Here is a 21,458-nt window from a genome sequence, read left to right as displayed (position 1 = left end):
CTCCCATGCTAACCAGATCACTTCTGCCGCTTTTTATAAACTGAAGTTAATCAAAAAAATCCTCCCTTTCCTTCCCGACTCAGCAGGCAAAACACTGGTCACCTCCCTGGTGCTGTCAACTTTGGATTACTGCAACGCTCTGTTCTTAAATGCACAAGAAGGAGTTCTGAATAAAATGCAAATAATCCAAAATTCAGCAGCGCGGCACCTGGGTAGAATCCCCAAATACTTTTCTGCCTCCGCAACCATCAGAGAATTACACTGGTTGCCGATAAGGAACAGGATAAAATTCAAGGCTCTCTGCATCGTGTTCAAGGCCATGCATAACATGGGACCTGCTTTCTTTACCCAAAACCTGACTCCTTATCGCCCTCCCAGAGCTCTACGTTCCTCCAGCTCCAATAATCTCGTGGTTCCACGCAGTAAATCAGTCTTATCGGGAGACAGAAGATTCTTTGTCTCAGCCCCTAAGCTCTGGAACACTTTACCTCCCTCGATTAAATTAAGCCACTCACTTTGGTCCTTTCGCAAACAGCTCCAGACCTGGCTTTTTAATCAGTAGACCTTATCCTCCTCTCATTGGTTAAATGCAGCAGATAAGTCAGCGCCAAGACGCCTAAGGGCCTTTGTTCGCGCTCTATAAAAAAAAAATTATAAATAAATAAGTGAAGACCCTCCTCCAGTTTCAGCTGAAATACCAAGAAATAATGAAAATGACCCCCTACATTTTCTTGAAGAAGCCGCACCGCTAGTTTTGGTACTTGCAAATGTTCCATCTCTGGCTACTGGCCAGATAGAAACTCCCACATCACTGACAAGTAAGGCCCTCCACTGGCTGTCTGGCAACATGCAGATGGCCCCCCAAGGGAAACAGCAGCTAGCAGGGGAGGTCAAGTCAGCGAGAATGGTACCTTGGATAGGACAAAACCCGAAAAAGTTTACTGGTGATTGCGTAATTCTTAATTTTACAGTCGCAGATACATTGCCAAACATCCTACTAAACATATTTCCCCCTCAGCGCAGGAAAGGTACCATTGTCCCTCTTACTTTAGAATTTTTTGGCAAAAAACAACGCAGCATGATTTACCCTAAGATAAATCATGCCCCCTCAAGATCAATCGGGAATGATATACCAAATGGCTGGGGCATAGCTGCGCTGGACAACAGGTGGGGATACAGCTTAGATAGGTGGGAAAGGCCCCAATTGACATATCAATACGAACACCAATATCCCACCCACTTTAACAATCAGTATAATATCCCCACTTCAAACAGGTTCAACGCCCTTTACGGACAGGGAGGATTGGATGGGGTAGAATGACTACCTGATACACCCCTTCCCCCTAGCCTTGGCAAATATAGACATCAGGGTGAAGCATCAGGGTCCAATCTAGCACATTCCTAACATCCAAGTATATAAGGGCAAACTATTAAGCCTCCTGATCATTTCTTGATAAACAAAAGATTATCCAATAACAGTGACGGTTGGACATCATAAATGGACAAAAAAGTTCAGTTTCTCATGTTCTTTATTCAAAATTCCATTGAGGTATGCTTGACCAAAAAACAGCCGACACGTGTTTCATCAGTGCTAGAAGTAAGCACTAAAGACTTTTTCAAGGCTAGAAAAGACGAAGAATAACGTCATGTGTCACACTGGGGTTTGTCCAGACATGTCAATTTAAAATGTGGAACCATATACAAAAAAATCCGGAACGTCAAGTAACAGTCCAACGTATAGAAGAATATGGAATCAAAGCATCCTGGTCTGTGTGCTATAATAAAGCACTTGAGAAGTTCTGCATGTACGAAACGCAGGACTCCCTCACGCAAATGTTGTAACCAAGTATGCTCAAACAAGACGACAGAATATTCGTTGTCTTAGCTAAAAAATTTCCAATAGTGGAGAGTAAGATTGTCGAGGGTGTAATCCAGTGCTCACATATGATTGTGTGAGTTTACAAAAATAAACGTCCCTGGAGGAGTAATCCAATATGCTGCAGCCAAACCCCACTGCAGCGAGGATAGAAAGTACCGTTTAGTAGCGGAGTCAGCAAAAGACATCAGGGTGTAGAACCAGGATATGAGAATTATTCAACCGTGACAAACGGATTTACTCATGATTTACTTACCCTGCCAGCCCAGAGAAATTGCTCTACCAATCCACCAGACATACATAATTCTTTAACTAATGACATAACACATAATCCTGTGGTAGGACAGGTGGACAGTCAATCAAGTGAAATACAAGCTATTCCACCTGTAAAATTTAACAAAGATATAAATACTGAAACTTCCTACCCACCATTACTTTGTAATAAAAGTCTGATATCGTGGAATATTGCAGGGCTTTACAACAAGTCCAATGACGACGGCTGGTTGTCCCTAGTTAAACATTATGCAATAATTTGCCTACAGGAAACATGGCTGGTAGGGAAAGATGTACACATTGAGGGCTACCAGAGCTTTTTTATCTCGGCAGAACCCTCACCTAGTGGCAGAGCAAAAGGGGGCCTGGCAATTTATGTTCCAAATCTGAGTTTCACTCTGGTAATCGAAATATCCAGGTTCTGGAGTTGAAGAGGGGCAACACTACTTATGCTTTGATAAACTTTTACAATGCAACTAATTACTTGGGTGATTGTAATATCCAATCTTTATGTGACTTCTTGAGAGAAAATGCTGAGAGATTGTCCCGCCGGTTGCTACTAGTTGGTGACTTCAATACCCATCCATGTGGAAACCCTGGAAAGACTGTCATTAACCATTTAGGATGTAATGACCTGGAAGGTTTCCACTTTGACCACTCGCGGCGTGGAACAGTTTTGAATTCACTTAATGAATGAAAACAACTTAATCTCTGCAATGTCAACAGTGGAGGACCAAACTCTTTTTTCTATTCCCACGTTTAAAGGTCACATTACTGGATCATACATAGACCATATTTTACTATCTGCCGACCTTGCTAATACTGTCTTGAATTTCCAAATACAAATGAGTATTTATAGTGAACATAATCCTATATGTATTACAATGGGTGGGGGAATTTTTGAACAGCGAAAGCCACGAGTGGATTGTGGGTCCACAAAACATACAAATGGGAAGTGTCGCCTAAAATGGTCAATGGTGAACCATGAAAACCTGTATAAATCTATTAATAACATCTGTAGTTCTGAATTTTTATTATGTACATCACCTGTATCAACACCACAACAAATTTTTGCATCCTTTGAGGGAGTTGCAATAAAAGTAGGTTCATTACTAACGGTGACAACCAGAGGGACTTTAAATAACAAACCGAAATGGTTTGATAAAGATTGCTCCAAGGTTAGCCGTGAGCTTAAGGTGGCACTGAAAACCAAACCTAGAGACCAGGCACTAATAAAAGCTGCGCGTGCAAGGTATAAAAAGGCCCTCGCAACCCGTAAAAAAGAGGTAAAAAAAAATGTATGGGAGTCTCTACTAGATCCCGAAATATTAGGAAATAGCGCATAATTTTGGGACATTATAAATAAACCTCTTTTTGATAACCCAACTGACTTCTCAATGGGCACAAATATCCCAGAAGAAGAGTGGGTTAATTACTTCACTTCTATTTTTAAAAGTAATGAGTTACAGGCAGAATACACTTATATTGTATCAAAGGAAAAACCACTGCTCTTCACAATAAATGAGGTCGAAAAGGGAATCGAAGGGCTCACCAGTAATAAGGCTCCGGGACCGGATAATCTCCCACCGGACCTCTTTAAATCCTGCAGTTCACTATGGGCACCAGTCCTTACCTCAGTAATTAATGCGGCCGTGGTTTCTGGTTGCCCCAAGTCTTGGGGGGTATCCACTATCGTACCCGTGTTCAAGAAAGAAGACCGCAATAGCCCCCTTTGCTACAGCCCAATATCCCTAATTAACTCTATTGTTAAAGTAGCGGGGGCGTAATTTTAAATAGACTGGTCACATGGGCTGACGAAAATAAAGTAATATCCCCCATTCAATACGGATTCAGACCTGGTCACTCCACCGTAACCCAGTGTTTGAATTTGTACCTAATTATAGGGAAATACACTAAGGCCCGACAAGGTACAATTCACATGGCGTTCATGGACCTCTTGTCGGCATTCGATTGTGTGAGCCGCAGAGGGCTCTGGACTGCCATGGCGAAAATGGGCGTGGAGCAGAATTGAATTAACTTACTGGCAGACATGCACTCTGATACAAGGGCAAATGTCCGGTTCACACAGGATTTAAATGTGACAGAAGAATTCAGTGTGCACCGGGGTGTCCGTCAAGGGTGCATTTTAGCCCCGTTCCTTTTTAATCTATACATAAACAACCTGGAAGAGCAACTTTTAAGCACAAGAGCAGACTATCCCTATATTGGCCGCAAGGGACTGCCAGTCCTGCTTTATGCGGATGACGCAGTCCTCTTGTCTAGAACTGCAAATGGTCTTCAAACACTACTGAACACCTTTTTTATATTTATGAAATCTCGTGATCTGAGTATAAATAACTCTAAATCCTTCGTAATGAAGGTTGGCCAAGGCAGTAAAAAACCGACCTGTCCAAATGTAAACGGGGTAAAAATCCCTATTACCAAAACTTTCTCCTACCTAGGGGTCCTATTCGCCAAATGAATTGGGGACCTGTAGTCCAAAAAAAAAGGGGAGAGGTAATTAGGGCAAATGCTGCTATACTTAATTTTGCAAGAAAAATGGGCAATAGCCCAGTAGCAGCATTACTCCAACTCTACCAGGCCAAGAGTGTTGCCATAGCGTCCTATGGCAGTGAGTTATGGGGACATGTCCCACTAGGGGCACTTGAGATAGCAGAAAATAACTTTATTAAAAATACTAAGGGTCCCTGTTGGAACAGCAAACTTCCCCGTACACGAGGAGCTAGGAGTACCTTTCCTATGTGACAAAATAGCAGTAAAACCCCTAGTATGCTGGCTACAATGTTGGACAAATAGTGATGTCCCTCTTACCCAGCTAATACTGAGGGAAGCACTAACATGGGAAAACAGATTTAAGGTCCCCTGGCTAAGATATCTAAATAACTGTTTTAGGGAAATTGGGCGCCCCGAACTTTTTCTAAACCCAAATTCCATCATGAAACAGGATGTCATGTCTGTGAAGAAGGCCTTTATTACTTTACGCTATCTGGACAGGGAGGCGGGACAAATAACGAAAGGAAGCGTTCGTAAACATGTGATATTAAAAACAACCATGTTCATGGAACCGTACCTGTCATGGCCAATGACAGGTTACGATCGCTTCCTTCTGACAAGATTCAGGCTGGACTTATTTCACTTACTGCTGGCCGTGCCAAAGGGAGCTCACCGTGGTCAAGTGTTGCCGGCTTGCGGCTGCGACGAAAAGTCTCCGCAAGACCTGCCACACTTTTTTATCTTTTGTTCATTCTATGATATTCCACGTAGGCTCTTTCTAAAACCCTGTCTTAAAAAATTGCATTTCACCCAATACAGACCAGCACTCTATTATTTGCAGATGTTAGGGTGGGACTATGTGAGCCGCAGAGGGCTATGTAGAGAGATGTTAGGGTGATCACCTGGACCTCCTCCAGCACGGTCGCTCCCCCCATGCTCCCTGATCCCAGCTCCTGTTGACGATCTGGCCGAGACTACAGAACTGTAACTGCATTTATTTAATCAATTCCGCCTTGCGGTGTGTTTATTTATTTTCATTCCGCCTCGCGCTGCATTTATTTAATTAATTCCGCCTTGCGGTGTGTTTATTTATTTTCATTCCGCCTCGCGCTGCATTTATTTAATTAATTCCGCCTTGCGGTGTGTTTATTTATTTTCATTCCGCCTCGCGCTGCATTTATTTAATTAATTCCGCCTTGCGGTGTGTTCATTTATTTATTTCAGACTCGCGCTGTGTTGGTTTAATAAATTTAGCCTTTAGCCCCCGGTGCCCTGTGACCCTCCATCTTGTTGTGTGTTCCCTGGCCCGCCCCTCCTCCCTGCTACCGCCTCCCAGCTGCTGCCCCTCCCACCCACGAACAGAGTGCTCCCTACCTCCTCTGACGTGCTGTGATCACCTGGACCTCCTCCAGCACGGTCGCTCCCCCCATGCTCCCTGATCCCAGCTCCTGTTGACGATCTGGCCGAGACTACAGAACTGTAACTGCATTTATTTAATCAATTCCGCCTTGCGGTGTGTTTATTTATTTTCATTCCGCCTCGCGCTGCATTTATTTAATTAATTCCGCCTTGCGGTGTGTTTATTTATTTTCATTCCGCCTCGCGCTGCATTTATTTAATTAATTCCGCCTTGCGGTGTGTTTATTTATTTTCATTCCGCCTCGCGCTGCATTTATTTAATTAATTCCGCCTTGCGGTGTGTTCATTTATTTATTTCAGCCTCGCGCTGTGTTGGTTTAATAAATTTAGCCTTTAGCCCCCGGTGCCCTGTGACCCTCCATCTTGTTGTGTGTCCCCTGGCCCGCCCCTCCTCCCTGCTACCGCCTCCCAGCTGCTGCCCCTCCCACGCTCCGCCCCCTCCACCATCCATTTATGGCCAATGCCCCCACGCGCAGCGTCCACGCGCTTCGGCCACGCCGAAGGCGCGCCAAAGGTAAGCTCGTCTACGCCCGTCCGCGCCTGGACCGCGCCCAGCGCCAGACCCCCTGCCCCTCGCGCAGCCCAGCCCCCCCGCGTTACCTATGATGCCGCCTCCCTCCTAGCCCTTAACCCCGGTCGCGCCCCCAACTGCGTCCAAGCCGCTCCTGGACACACCCATGGACCTTTCTCCTGCTACTCCTGCAAATTCAGCGGCACCGACAACATCTCCGATACGACTACACCACAGATTCCCAACCCCAACCACCTACAATGCATCCTTCTCAACACCCGCTCGGTCCACAGACACGCCATTGACCTATGGAACCTTCTAGACACCTTCTCTCCAGACGTCGCCTTCCTAACGGAAACATGGATGAACGCTTCCTCCGCACCAGACATCACCATTGCCATCCCTGAAGACTATAAGATCACTCACAAAGACCGTACCAGCCACACAGGAGGAGGAATCGCTATCGTCCATAAGAAATCTATCCGCATCTCAACCAGCTCTGACACCAACCTCGCCAACTCCGAACACCTTCACTTCCAGATCCACATCGACCCCAAAACCACTCTCAGAGGCACTCTCCTCTACAGACCACCAGGACCCCGCGCAAAATTCAGTGAAGACATCACGGACTTCATCTCTCCACACGCGCTCCCCTCCAAAGACTATATTCTTCTAGGAGACTTCAACTTTCATCTTGAAAAGATAAACGACCACAACACCGCCACCCTCGTGGACAACCTCGCCAACCTTGGACTTAAACAACTAGTCACTTCCCCAACCCACATCGCAGGTCACACACTCGACCCCATCTTCACTTCCAGCAATCATGTCTCCTTCAGCCACACTACGGACCTCCTATGGACGGACCACAGCTGCGTTCACTTCACCTACAACAAGCCGAAACCCATCAACCACCCCCAACCTACCCTGCAAAGAAACTGGAAGAAAATCACCACGGACCAAATCTCCGCATCGCTCCTTCGAAACTCCCCAGCCCTCTCTTCTAACGCCAACGAAGCCGCAGCCAACCTCACCCTATGGCTATCCAACACCGCTGACACCTTAGCACCACTGAAAAAACGTCAAAGCAAACCTGGCAGCAAGAAGGCCTCATGGTTCAACGATGATCTTAAGAAATCCAAGAAACTCTGCCGCTCCCTTGAAAAAGCCTGGAAAAAAGACCCATCCACCAGCACCAAGGACGCCTTCAAAAGCGCCACCCGCACTCACCACCAACTGATCCGAAAAGCCAAGAAAACAGCATTCAAGGATCGACTTGACAACAACGCCCACAACAGCAAGGAACTTTTCAACATCGTCAAGGAATTTTCCAACCCATCGGCCAACTCCAACGACATCACCCCCTCTCAAACCCTCTGCGACTCCCTAGCCTCCTTCTTCCACAACAAGATCGCAGACATCCACAACAGCTTTGACAACCAACCCGGAAACCAACCCACCCCAACATCTGTTGACCATCTTCCCCCCGTAAACACCCTTAACGCCTGGAACCCAATCTCCACCGAGGAAACCATCCGCCTGATGAATTCCATTCACTCTGGATCCCCCACAGACCCATGCCCTCACCACATCTTCAACAAAGCAGACTCCGTCATAGCACCGCACCTCCGAGACGTCATCAACTGCTCCTTGATATCCGCGACCTTCCCAGAAGACTGGAAACACGCTGAACTCACCGCCCTTCTGAAAAAACCCACAGCGGACCCCACCGAACTCAAAAATTACCGCCCCATCTCGCTTCTCACATTCCCGGCCAAAGTCATCGAGAAAGCCGTCAACAACCAGCTCGCCGCCTTCCTCGAAGCCAACAAATCACTCGACCCCTCACAATCTGGCTTCCGAGCTAAACACAGCACTGAAACCGCCCTCATCGCAGCAACAGACGACATTCGAACTCTACTGGACAATGGAGACACAGTCGCCCTCATCCTCCTCGACCTCTCTGCAGCATTCGACACAGTCTGCCACAGCACCCTTCTACAACGCCTCAATAACATCGGAATCCAAGGAAAAGCACTTGAATGGATCACCTCATTCCTCACCGGAAGAACCCAGAGAGTCCGCCTTCCTCCATTCAAGTCCGAGGCCTCTGAAGTCATCTGCGGCGTGCCTCAAGGATCATCACTCAGCCCCACCCTCTTCAACGTATACATGAGCCCCCTCGCGGCCATCGCCCGCCAACACAACCTCAACATCATCTCTTACGCGGACGACACTCAACTGATCCTTTCTCTCACCAAGGACCCTAGCACCGCCAAAACTAACCTACACGAAGGAATGAAAGAAGTCGCTGAATGGATGAAACAAAGCCGTCTGAAACTGAACTCAGATAAAACAGAAGTCCTCATCTTAGGCACATCCCCCTCTGCTTGGGACGACTCCTGGTGGCCGGAAGCCCTCGGAAAAGCACCCATTCCGACAGACCACGCACGGAACCTTGGCGTCATCCTGGACTCTTCACTCTCAATGAACAGACAAGTCAACGCCGTATCCTCTTCCTGCTTCAACATTCTTCGCATGCTCAGAAAAACATTTCGCTGGATCCCCTCCGAAACAAGGAAAACAGTCACCCACGCTCTGGTCACGAGCCGATTGGACTACGGAAACACCCTCTACGCAGGTACCACCGCTAAACTCCAGAAGAAACTCCAACGAATCCAAAACGCCTCAGCCAGGCTCATATTAGACATCCCACGCAACGAACACATCTCCGGTCACCTTAAAGACCTCCACTGGCTACCCGTCAATAAGAGGATCACTTTCCGACTGCTTACCCACGCACACAAATCACTCTACGACATCGGACCAGATTGCCTCAACTCTCGACTGTCCTTCTACACCCCCTCCCGACAACTACGCTCTTCCAGCCAAGCCTTCGCCACTGTACCTCGCATCAACAAGACCACCATGGGAGGCAGATCCTTTTCATACCTGGCTGCTAAAACATGGAACTCACTCCCCGCTTACCTTCGCCTCACCCAGAACCACCTAGCGTTCAGAAAGCAGCTTAAAACGTGGATATTTGACAAATAATCCTCCTCCCCTTCCTAAGCGCCTTGAAACCCTCTGGGTATGTAGTGCGCTATACAAATTTTATGACTATGACTTTATGACTATGACTGTACTTTATTTGTCTGTAGTTTTTTAAAAGTGGCACTCAAATTTAGAAAAAGCATGGAGGGCTAACTGCTCTTGTAATTGATACATTTTTAGCTAAATCACTCTTATCTTTTTTATGAATGTTCAATCAATTTTAGAGTGTATGCCTTGCCCGTAAAAATTTGTTTTTTATTCTTATAACTAAAGATGTTAAACATAATCAAGTCATTTCTCAAACTTTTTTTTAATCATGTGTTAATATATGTCTCGCTTGTAATACTTTTATGGTTGTTTTTTAACTAACCGAATAAAGTTATTTGACTTGACTCGGTGTTTATGGAACGCTTTGCTTTTATTATTGCTTGCTTTCTTCATTGAGGTATGATATATAGACAGTGTATGTACAGTGTATATGAGGTCCAAATACATTTTTACAAGACAAACTTACTGTAGTACACCATACAATATTTCTTCAGTGAGTCTTTGGTCATTCGTGCTCTCTCTTTCCTTCCCATGTAAACTTTTATTTGTGAAAAGGCCCTGTCGATATTGGCACTTGACTGGCAACGCCAAACAGCCAGTACACAATTTGCCAACTCTGGCCACTGATGTAGCTTTCCATGCCAATACAAGTGCACCTGAAGGTTGGCATTCTCTGGGACAGGTTCTGCAACATATGCATTGAACTGGCCATTTTCCACATGTTAGGAAAGATCCCATGTGAATCTACAGAGGCTTTCAGGGTGACATTTTCCTCTGTAGCATGTGTGGTTGTAGATACACATGCTCTAAATAGACCATAAAGCAGTACCCACATAAGCAGTGGCAAACACATGTTCAATGCAAATGCCTGAATGAAAGTCATTAAGATCTGGCCAACCATAGACTGTTGGCGGACCAGGGAACAGGCAAGATGGCAGCTGTGTAGAACGGGCATATATGCGCTCCTCCGAACCAGACCCCGGTGCTGTTGATTTCTTACTCCTGCGAGGGCAGTGCCTGTGCCGATTAAATCTACCTGAATGTGCTGCTCCGGCGGCTCCATCCAAGTGAGAGAGTCAATAAATGTGTCCAAAAAAGTTGCAGTGCAATATAATACATTGACTTAATTTTGTATGCTGAAAATTACAGTGAATGCACTTTAAATTAGCCATTGTGATGTGGTAAATATAATGTTTTCCTTTCCTCTTATTTTTGCTACCCTTCCCTTCTCCTACACGTCTGCGACCCTTGGAAATGATCATCAGGAAAGCAACCTCGGGTCTACCTTGGACTGCACTGACGACTGGTGCTACTGAACAAAACTGCAGGATTTGGCAGGGCATTTTAATTATTCAACCACTCCTCACTGTAATGTCTGACTATGCTTAGCTTCGTATTACCTTATTCTATGTATGGCGACCATTAAAAAAGCTGTTTTTAGAGCTGTTCCTGCGCAGTTGAACAATTTGCGCTAAAGAAATCCTGGTGCAGAGGACAAACTGAAAACTTCACCTATTCTGGAGATGTTAATGCAGATAAAGGGCAGACTCCTAATCCAAAATTATGGGGAATTATATCAACGTGGGGAGGCACAGCACTGTCATTGGATTTGTGTCTGAACCCTTAACTTCTGGGATTTCTTTGCTGAAAATAAACTTAGCTGCTCTTTTGGTTTTGGGGCCCCTATCCTCTCTGTGATTGTGTTTCCTCGCTTGGGGAAACATTCTGGTTTGTGTTGATTCTAATTTTCCTGATTTCAGACACATCCCATGTTCTTGAGGCTTCTGATACTTTTTACTTGTGAGGAAATTGGTTATTCACTGAGTTTCCCCACAGCTACTTACACTAGCACACTCCCTGACGCAGGTTTACCACAATACCACGCTATCTTATAACCTCACATTAATAGGAGTTCCATATCTTTATTCTCGTGTATCACTCCAGACAAAAGACCCTTCCTCTAGTCACTTCTCATAAATCTGTGTACAGCTCGAGATTTCAGTAGGGGCTAAAGCTCCCTGAAACACATTGTGACTTGTACTATTTGGATATGCCAGTTTACCCGAAATAAGTTTAATCTGGAATGCGCAATACCATTTGCAGCATTGTTATAAAGTGTGTGTAGGAGAGTAGGGCCTGCTTCCTATGGTCACCCCCACTTTTTGCTGTGATTTTCAGATTTTTCAACTTTAGTGTGGCTGTGGGCCTGCTAATCAGACCCACAACCCAGCTGTTCTCTCTCTAAATTGATACCATGTACTTTAGGTACATACCTGATTGGGTATTGGGTCACCTTTGTGAGCCCCTGTATAGTGTGCCATAGGTACCCAGGGCATAGGTGCATCCAAGGCCTACCAGGGGCTGCAGCATGTATTATGCCACCCCTGGCTGGCTATCCAAACTGACACCACAGGCGGATCACTCATTTTGGGTAAGGTGGTGTAATCACCCCTTACTTAGATATAGTATACCTATATCTACCCATATATATATATATATATAGACACATATGCACCTCTAAGTCACTCTAATGGTAGGCCTCGATAATCCTGGAGGCAGAGTGCTTGGTGTTATGTGAGAGGGTGCCTTAGCATGAGCTGAGCCCCTCTGTAGCTTCCGGAACCATCTCCTTATAGCTGTTCTATGATATAGCCATACCATATACTCTTAAGTGCATTATAATCCTCGCGGTTAATGCTAACTTTGGTTTGGCTTTATCAAAACATGTCGTGTGAGGTGTCAAACATTTTGGAATACTACCCCATCCCCCCACCAGTTCTGGTGGCGGGGGTAGCATTCCACCCTTCTAGAGGGAGAGGACATGTAGTTACTGCTTTACCCGGTTAAAGATAAACAGAGCCCCAGCATCACAAAATGGATGCTGCTGCCACAGGCACAAGTCTGACCTCCTGCTGCTGGACGAAACTCCGGCAGGGGAGGCCTGGACACTAGGTTTCCTGTCCAGGGAGGTGCCAACACCTCCCCAGACAGGCTGATGTGTATTGGGACAGGGAGGGCTGCATCAGCAGATGCTTTTTGAGACACTGCCTGGGGCACACAAGGTGCTCCATGCATAGCCCGCTTCAAACCAGCTGCTGATGCACTCCAGCCCCGCTCTGGTGCGAAACTGGACAAAGGGAAAGGGGTGTAACCACCCTCTTCCCCGGTCCACCCATAGGAGGGACCTAGCAGGTAATCCAGCCCCTTAGCTTAGTATAAGTATAGGAGCTGTGTCCCCAGGACTTTAGATTATCCTGGAACAAAACTTTGATACAGAACTCTTGGACCTTCGACATTCTATTCTGACTAGAAGACGGAAGACATCTCCCTTGTGGTCAAGGAGTGACCACCCTGTGCAAACAGGCACCACCAGTAACTTGCTGCTCTGCTTTGTTGATGCTCCCGCCGGAACCCGAAGACTCAGTGACACAGGAACTGGACTTCCAGACTTCTCTGACTCCGACCCACATCCACAGCAAAGCTGAGACCCGTGGCAGACATGAGAGACGTGGGACCGGACACTCTGGACATCCTGCATTTTGCTAACTGCATTGACTCCTGAGGTAACTCAAAGTTGTGCATTGGGGTACGAGAAGCCCAAGACCCGAGCACCATTTGCACCGAAGCTCAGCCCTCCACACTCCACGAGTGCCACGTGGGGTCTGCTCTTGCATTTTAGCTCAATACGTCTTCCCGGTTGCTAGCCCGTTGGCTAGTGAGAACCCTGGAGACATACCTTTGAAACCAAACTGCTTTCCTGGTTGCTCCAGCTTTCCTGCAAAGGAGAAGCTCCTCAGACCTTGCTGGTCTGCACCGAAGCCAATCTTCACTTCCTGCGTGGGTTGCGTTTGCCAAGGCTTGTTGGGTCCAATCTGGATACCGACACCGCAGTCAACTAGACCCTTTGTGGGACAGCTCGAATCCAGCTCCTGTTGTCGTCGACACCTTCTGGTCCTCGTGGCTGCAGAGACAAGCTTCACCTGTTCACCTGCGATCCTCGCGACATCGCCTGGTTCTTTCCTGGTACCTTCTTGGTCACTGGCTAGTGACCCAGACTCTTTCCCCTCTGCTTTAAGGTTCTTCACATCTTTGATCCACCCTTGGATCCACCCGGACACTCTTCCTCTGATTGCCTGCAGCACTTCTGTGCAGATCTCCATTGAAAGCATCGACAAAACCCGACACCAAAAGGCACCTATGCACCGGGTTTCCCTGGGTGAGGTAACACGAGTACTCCGGTGCTCCCGTGGGTCTTGACTCTCGAAGTGAACCATATCTTCTCTGACTAGTACACACATTTCCGCATACCTAGACCTCCCATCTAGGCTGTCAACATGACCAAGGGTTCATGGCGACATACGTGAGCATCACCTGGACCCATTAGGGGTTTTTCGAGCCGACCCCCCCCCCCCATTTACAAAGACATGGGCTAGTGATTCATTTGATTCCTATTGTGTTTCTGACATTGGCCTTTGAAGTGGAACCCATCATCGTGAGACACAAGCATTTTATTTTGTCCTATGCTCATCCATCACGGTGCGCCTCAGAATTCCCATGTGGCATTTTAATACTGACTGCATCTGGACCCCGAAACACTTTCATATACTGTTTAATTTACCACAGTAATATCGGCATTACTGATTAGGGCATGAGCACTTGCATCTTTCTTCTCTGTCTGTTCCCACAGAAAGACACGCCTCTGTGAGTAGCGCGAGTGCCAGAAGAACACTACTCACACAGACCCCGCCCCCTGAGAGTAGCGCGAGAGCCAGGAGAACACTACTCACACAGACTACGCCTGTCGGCAACGAGCTACACCTTGTGATACCGAAATGGTATTTAAACGCCGCAACTCCAGGAGCTCATTTCCATCGGAGCGCACAACCGGACAACAGGTTTCCTCCGGGTCTGGAGACCATGCGAAGTAAGTTGAAGAGGCCGGCCCCCGCTCGTGGTACAGCCACCAGTCATGCTGCCTTTGGCCATGACTGAGTGTGCATCCTTTTACCGCTCGTAGCGTAAGGCCTTAGCCTCTCTTAGACAATACATATCTTTTCTTTTCTCTCCACCCATTCCAGAGTGCTAGAAGGTCCCGGCCCCGCGGCAGATGTCCATGGAGCTTTGTTCCCTGAGAACAGGTGTAAGCAGTACACTAAAAATCCCTCCTTCACCACAATGATTGACCGCATTTAGGCACTAGCACCTATATCGCATATACAATGAGATCGGCTAAATGCCACATTCCGCCACAAGCGCCAAACACTACCGCCTTATTCGCTCACACGTTTAGGCACCTGGCGCAAATCCACTTGTGTATGTGGCTGAATATTATGTGCTTTTTACATTATGTGTCCTTTGTCTGTCCCGTTTTTTTGTCTCTTTTTAAATCCCTTACACGTACAAACTGAGAGGAAATACCTCTCACATATACAAGCACCTTAGCGCGTGCTTCACATTCAGGGCACTGACAAACATATAGACCCCTGTAACACCCTCACACATAATAGGTCCTGAAGAACGCCAGTATAAGAAAAGGCCTTGCTGAAACTAGTCGACCACACTGGACGTGGGAGACCATAAGTCTACCATGCACGTCCCAAGCCTTTGTTTTTAACTACTGCCTGGGGCCCACCAATAAAGTAACCTTTGGGACCCTAAGGACAGTATTTTAAAAACTCACACAACACACCTGCACAGCACACTCACGATTCAACAAAACCCGCTCCTCAGTAGCTTGGCGTCGCAGCACACCTGAGGCTCACTCGGTGCCTCAGGTGGGACCCAATGATGAAGCATGCCACCAACTAGGTTGGTGGGCGAGGGCCTTCATAAAAAAAAAATGGTTTCCCATACAGACACATAGCACACTTACAGAGCTAGTTCTTGTTTACTCAAAATATCCTAGGGGAAATGAACTAGCTGCTCTGGTTCCTCTCTCTCTCCTTTGATTAAAAAAACATAGTCCAGCTCAAACAGGTTGCAGGGGCTACCAGCCCCTCCTTTTGCGTGAAACTGGACAAAGGATATGAGTGTAACCACACCTCTATCCTGACCCTCCCATAGGTGGGTCCCCAGAGTTTGTCCCACCCCTTCCTTGGGTATAAAGTAGGAACCCCTGACTACAGGACTTTAGATTTACCTGGACAAAACTCTGATACATAATCCTGGAATAACTAAAGAATCTCCCTTGGAGTACAAGAGTTACTCCCCTGCTTGGCAGGCACCAAAGACGCATCTGGCCAGTTTGCATCTCCGAAGCTCCTGAGGACCCTGAAGAATTTTGCAACACAGGAGGTGGTCCCCGTGGTCTCTGAGGTTGATCAGTGCGCTCAGCAAGTTTGAGACCTGTATCCCTCGTGGAGACCGTGCAACCCGAACCCCTGGACACCGCGACCATTTGCAGAAGCATCAGCTTTGAGGCAACCTCTGAGGCTGAACTTTAAATTACTTGTAGCCCTGACCCCGAGCAGCAATTCCACCAAAGATTGACGGCCTACATTCCATGAGTATTCCGTGAGCTGGCCCTTTGTGTTTTCTCTTGAGGTCCCTTCGTGATCCCCAGTCCATTGACTGGTGGGTCCCTGTGAAGACAACTGTAACTTTGATTGGGCTTCCCTGGTGGCTCCAAGCATGCTCTGACTCTCCATTGCTTGGGGAGTCCCCAGGATCTTGCTGGTCCGCACCGAAGCATCTTTTCTCTTCCTGCATGGGTTGCCGTTGCCAAGGCTTGTTTTGTTCAATCCGAGCACCGACACCCCAGCACTCGACATCCTTTGTGGGACAGCTCAAATCCAGATCCTGGTCATCGTGGATGTCTCCTGGTCGCTGTGGCTGCAGAGTCAAGCTTCACCTCATTTCACCTGGAGCCCCCAATATTGGTGGGCATTCGCCTATCGTGCCCCTGGTCACTGGCAAGTGACCCAGGCTCTGTCCCCTCTGCTTTCAGGTTCTTCACATCTTTGATCCAGGCTTGGATCCCTCTGGACACTTTTCTTCTTCCCGGCAGCAGCACTTTGCAGCCAGTCACCATTGAAAACGACAAGGCGACCTGACACCATTTGACACCTATGCACCCGGCTTCCCTGGGTGAGGTAACTAGAGTACTTTGGTGCTCCCGTGGGTGCTGGCCATAGAACCACCTTAGTCTAAAGGGGTTTGATCAAAGTCCTCTCCGAAGTGTCCTTAAACTTTAAAATTCCAACAGCGACTTTCCCCATAGAAGCTAACGGAGCTCGCTGCTGTGTTCTCACACTGCACATGTCTCCCGTGGGTCCCCTGTGTCACTACTGTGGGTGGTTCCTTGGGGTCCCAGCGATTTTACAGGGTCTAGGCATGGTGTCTAGTCAAGTCGTTGTTCTTATACCACTTTCTTAATATATGGTTTGGTCTCCCCCTGGGGTATATTGTGCTATTTCCTGAAGTTTTATCGTGTTGATATTGTGTATCTTGCTCTCTAATCTCATAAAGAGGTTAGTAGAGAGTGTTTAGAAATAAATACATATATTTTATATATACCTTGTGTGGTTCTCCTTTCATTTGGTCATTCAAGAGGTTATAATCTGGTAAACCAAGCTGCTTTACACTCCTTCAAGACTTAGCCTGAAGGCTGCTCTCCATAGCTATCACTAGGATAGCTTTCAATAAAGGTTGTCTTAACCACATCGATGCTATGCATTTTCCCCTCCTGTGCTGAGTTTTTCTCATTCCCATTGTTTCATGACGAGCTGGGCTCGTCATGAGCGTGCGAGGAGGCTACCTCATGACGAGCCCAGCTCGTCATGAGCGTAGAAGGGGTTAAACCTGTCATCAATAAGGGTTGTTTGGACTGGTGCAAGGTGCCCACTAGTACTGGTGGACAACATATGCCAGGCCAACTTCTCACAGGTAGGTACCCCCATCCCATCCCTTCACAACTCGGCTTACATAGCAGTATGGTCACATTTTAAACGGCTATATCTATAATTGGCACGGTCTCAAAGACTGGTCAAAAGAAAACATTACGTAGTATCATGGTTGTTAAGCAGTGTTTACACATGCCTCGCCTAATCCAAATAATAATTCACGTGCAGCAATTTCCTCAATTTCTCGAACAAACGAATGTCGCAATAGTTCTTGTCTAAAGCAAATAATCCGAGCGTCGCAGAGAAACGGTTTGTTTTTCTTTTGCTTTAGTGACCAGCTTTAAAAGAGCTCAGATCGGCACCTACCAAAACTGTCCCTAAAAAATATGCTTCGAGAATCCACATGCCTCTCATAAAGGTGTCATTATTAGGGAGTCTTCGATGCATAGATGTCAAGTTTTCAGTTTGTTTATGTGTGACATTTTAATATTTTCAATGTGCTTAACTGTGTTATTTCAATGGCTTTTGTGTGACACTTTCAAAGAAACTTCATCACGAGCAAAGCAGCTACCTCTATAAGGGACATTTTGGAGGTTATAATCTGGTAAACCAAGCTGCTTTACACTCCTTCAAGACTTAGCCTGAAGGCTGCTCTACATAGCTATCACTAGGATAGCTTTCAATAAAGGTTGTCTTAAACCTATCATCAATAAGAGTTGTTTGGACTGGTGCAAGGTGCCCACTAGTACTGGTGGACAACATATGCAAGGCCAACTTCTCACAGGTAGGTACCCCATCCCTTTGCAGAAGATTTTCAACTGGTCTACTGTATAACCTTCTAACTTAGCCATCTCAAACTCCATGGGTCCACTTGCAGAACCAGCCACAGAAATAATATATAGGATTGATCAAAAATACAAAAGAGGGAAACTGAAGAAAAATTTGAAACGGTCTTGAATGTGATGGGTAGTGTACACCATGTTACTCTGTGCTGCACAAAAATAAGTCCTATCATCACCGCTGTTCATCAATGTTAAAAATGAGAGTTCTGATTGGCAGAGAATGCACTCTGTTCAAGGGGTAGCCTCAATCCTAGTCAGGGTAGGTCACTACACAATTAAAAATGATCCTGTGCTCACCCTCTGGTAGCTCAGCACACCACAACATTTTAGAAATATAACATGTGATTTTATAAATAAAGCAAGATCCAAACAATAAGAATCTTTTTAATAGATGTTGAGGTACAAAGTTGCACAGAATCCAAAAGTCAGAAGAGCACTTAGAGACAAAAAGCACTTAAGTGAATTATTGGGTGGCACAAGGCCAGGACCAAGTCAGGAGTCCAGGCCGACTGCGATGTAGCGTGGGCCGGAAGCAGAGACTTTCTTGGATCCGCTGAACAAAAGTACCTTTGATACGTACGACGTTGTCATAAAGAGTCTACGTAGATCATCAATCTCTGGGCATCTGGATTACTTCGCGTTACTGGCATAAGGCCAGTGACGCGAATTAATCCAGATGCACAGAGATTTCCATCTTTGATAGGTGTTAAAATGGGTATCTATGAGCAGAGAAATAATTAACGGTTGCTAAGAAACATTGACATATTAGCATTGATCAATTCAAATGGTTAATAATCTGCACAGTGAGTTTTCCTAAATCATATTTAGAGTTTGAAAGTTTTTTCTTTGCGCATTAGAAAAATGGTGCCACGAAAAAAGCCGCGTTTCCTACCTTTAGAACTCTGGTCAAACTTTGTTTCCACAGTTGCCTTCTACCAGCCCGGAACATCCTGATGAACGGGTAGTGTGCAGAACTCTCCCAATAACCAGATGCCCCTCACTGCTCTCAGAGTGACTCTGTATGGTTGCCGACAACTTCACAACTCGGCTTACATAGCAGTATGGTCACATTTTAAACGGCTATATCTATAATTGGCACGCTCTCAAAGACTGGTCAAAAGAAAACGTTACGTAGTATCATGGTTGTTAAGCAGTGTTTACACATGCCTCGCCTAATCCAAACAATAATTCAGGTGCAGCAATTTCCTCAATTTCTCGAACAAACGAATGTCGCAATAGTTCTTGTCTAGAGCAAATAATCCGAGCGTCGCAGAGAAACGGTTTGTTTTTCTTTTGCTTTAAAGGAGCTCAGATCGGCACCTACCAAAACTGTCCCTAAAAATATGCTTCGAGAATCCACATGCCGCTCATAAAGGTGTCATTATTAGGGAGTCTTCGATGCATAGATGTCAAGTTTTCAGTTTGCTTATGTGTGACATTTTAATGTTTTAAATGTGCTTAACTGTGTTATTTCAATGGCTTTTGTGTGACACTTTCAAAGAAACTTTATCACGAGCAAAGCAGCTACCTCTATAAGGGACATTTCGGAAATGAACCGCTTTTTAACAGTTTGATAGTCTAGACACAGCTGCACACACTAGAACTGCTTAGAAAAAGGTATAATAGCACTCCTTTTTTAACACAATCCTCCACGAAGCATGTGCACGAACTCAGCTCAAGGGCATTGGTGCACTGTACGTGAGCACCAGCTACATTACACAAGGTCAGACTGATTTATTAGGCATGGGGAGATCAAGGGATTTGTCCAGAATCACAGGATGTTGAGCCATCCCAGGGCTCGAACCTAGAGAGCAGGGCACCCATCCATGTTGGAAAGCCATTGACAGCTGGGGATACCATGGCAGAGGTAAGAGACAGCAGGGAAGTCCTAGCACACACCAGAGACGGCAAGAAACTCCAACACCTAACAGAGGCAGCAGGCATCACCTATGGCAGCCGTTAAGGAACCAACTTTTCATCTGTTAGAATGGCAAGACAGAGGCACCATGACACCCAGTGCCGTCTTTGGGCCAATGCAACTGGTGTAGCCGCACTGGGCGCTGACCTGCGAAGGGGGCTCTGATGTCAGGGTTGGGAACTCTGTTTTGCACTGTTTTGCAATAACTTATGACTGTAGAGAGGAAGAGATTTATTTAATTTAGAGTATTTGGAGTTGAATTGTTGTTCTAAACTTGAGTCAAGTTTTTAGTTTATTATTTGCAGAATGATTTCTACTAATGAACTTTAATATCACATCAATTAATGCATGAATTAAACAAATTTATAGTGTGAAAATATATCACACCGGTGTATATATTGAAAAAAATGAATTTATCTCTTTTCAAAAGATAAATTAAAAGGGTACACAATCATTATATACACAATGCAGCAGGAAATTATAGTTGTATATACATTTCTCGGTGCAATTGTGGACACCTTTTTCTCAAATAAATACAAAATAGGCAATCCAATTCATTTATACAAATCAAAATTGCCTATAATATCATTTGAACAGGAGATAGGTGTCGTGGTCGAAGTTTCGGCCTATGACGCTGTCGTCCGCTAGACCATCTTCAGGACTAAGTAAGTTTAAAAATTGGTTGACCCTCTGAGGTTAATGTCAAAGATAATTTATCTTTTAGTTTTCCAAAATTATTTGAATCTGAGCAAGATCAATCGGCGAGATACATCCAAGGTTGATTTTGTACCAAAGGTATTCAATGGCACATGAGCACAAAAATTCCTTGATCAAACGACGGAGCTTCTAAAGATGGAATGTAAAGCTTTTGTTCTGTGTTTTGTCGATTTGTCTCTCGCCCATAACGGACTGCTCCCGTGAAGGATCGGCATCCATGATATATCACCCTAAGTGCAAATGGAGTTTGTGTGACACCTCAAGGAGCATGGTGTTTTTCCCTTACGCAGGGGCCTGCTCTCCTTATCCCAACAAATGCCACACAGGTAATCAACCGACCTTCCCCTAGGTTGTTTTCCTGGCTCATTTATTTTAACTCGATTTCTAGACTTCCTCTACACTTATCCCATTACCCCCCTCTGTTTCCTTTCAGCCTAGACCCAGA

The 21,458-nt window shown here is 45.9% G+C and overlaps 1 protein-coding gene across 1 annotated transcript in view; it reads right to left on the bottom strand.

The window, feature by feature from the left end:
- The window catches only part of DNAH5 (dynein axonemal heavy chain 5), a 5,174,212-nt gene extending 5,154,722 nt beyond the window's left edge, over positions 1-19,490 (bottom strand). Inside the window, exon 1 of the mRNA XM_078687662.1 lies at positions 19,271-19,490. Within this exon, the coding sequence (XP_078543788.1) occupies positions 19,271-19,327 (57 nt within the window). The 5' untranslated portion in view covers positions 19,328-19,490. The remainder of the gene's footprint in view (positions 1-19,270) is intronic.
- Between the last annotated feature and the right edge of the window lie 1,968 nt (positions 19,491-21,458).

The sequence above is a fragment of the Lissotriton helveticus genome, chromosome 4_1, assembly GCF_964261635.1.
Source record: "Lissotriton helveticus chromosome 4_1, aLisHel1.1, whole genome shotgun sequence".
Lineage (NCBI taxonomy): Eukaryota > Metazoa > Chordata > Amphibia > Caudata > Salamandridae > Lissotriton > Lissotriton helveticus.
The sequence above is the reverse complement of the archived record's forward strand: the minus strand, read 5'-3'. Positions and strand labels throughout refer to the sequence as shown.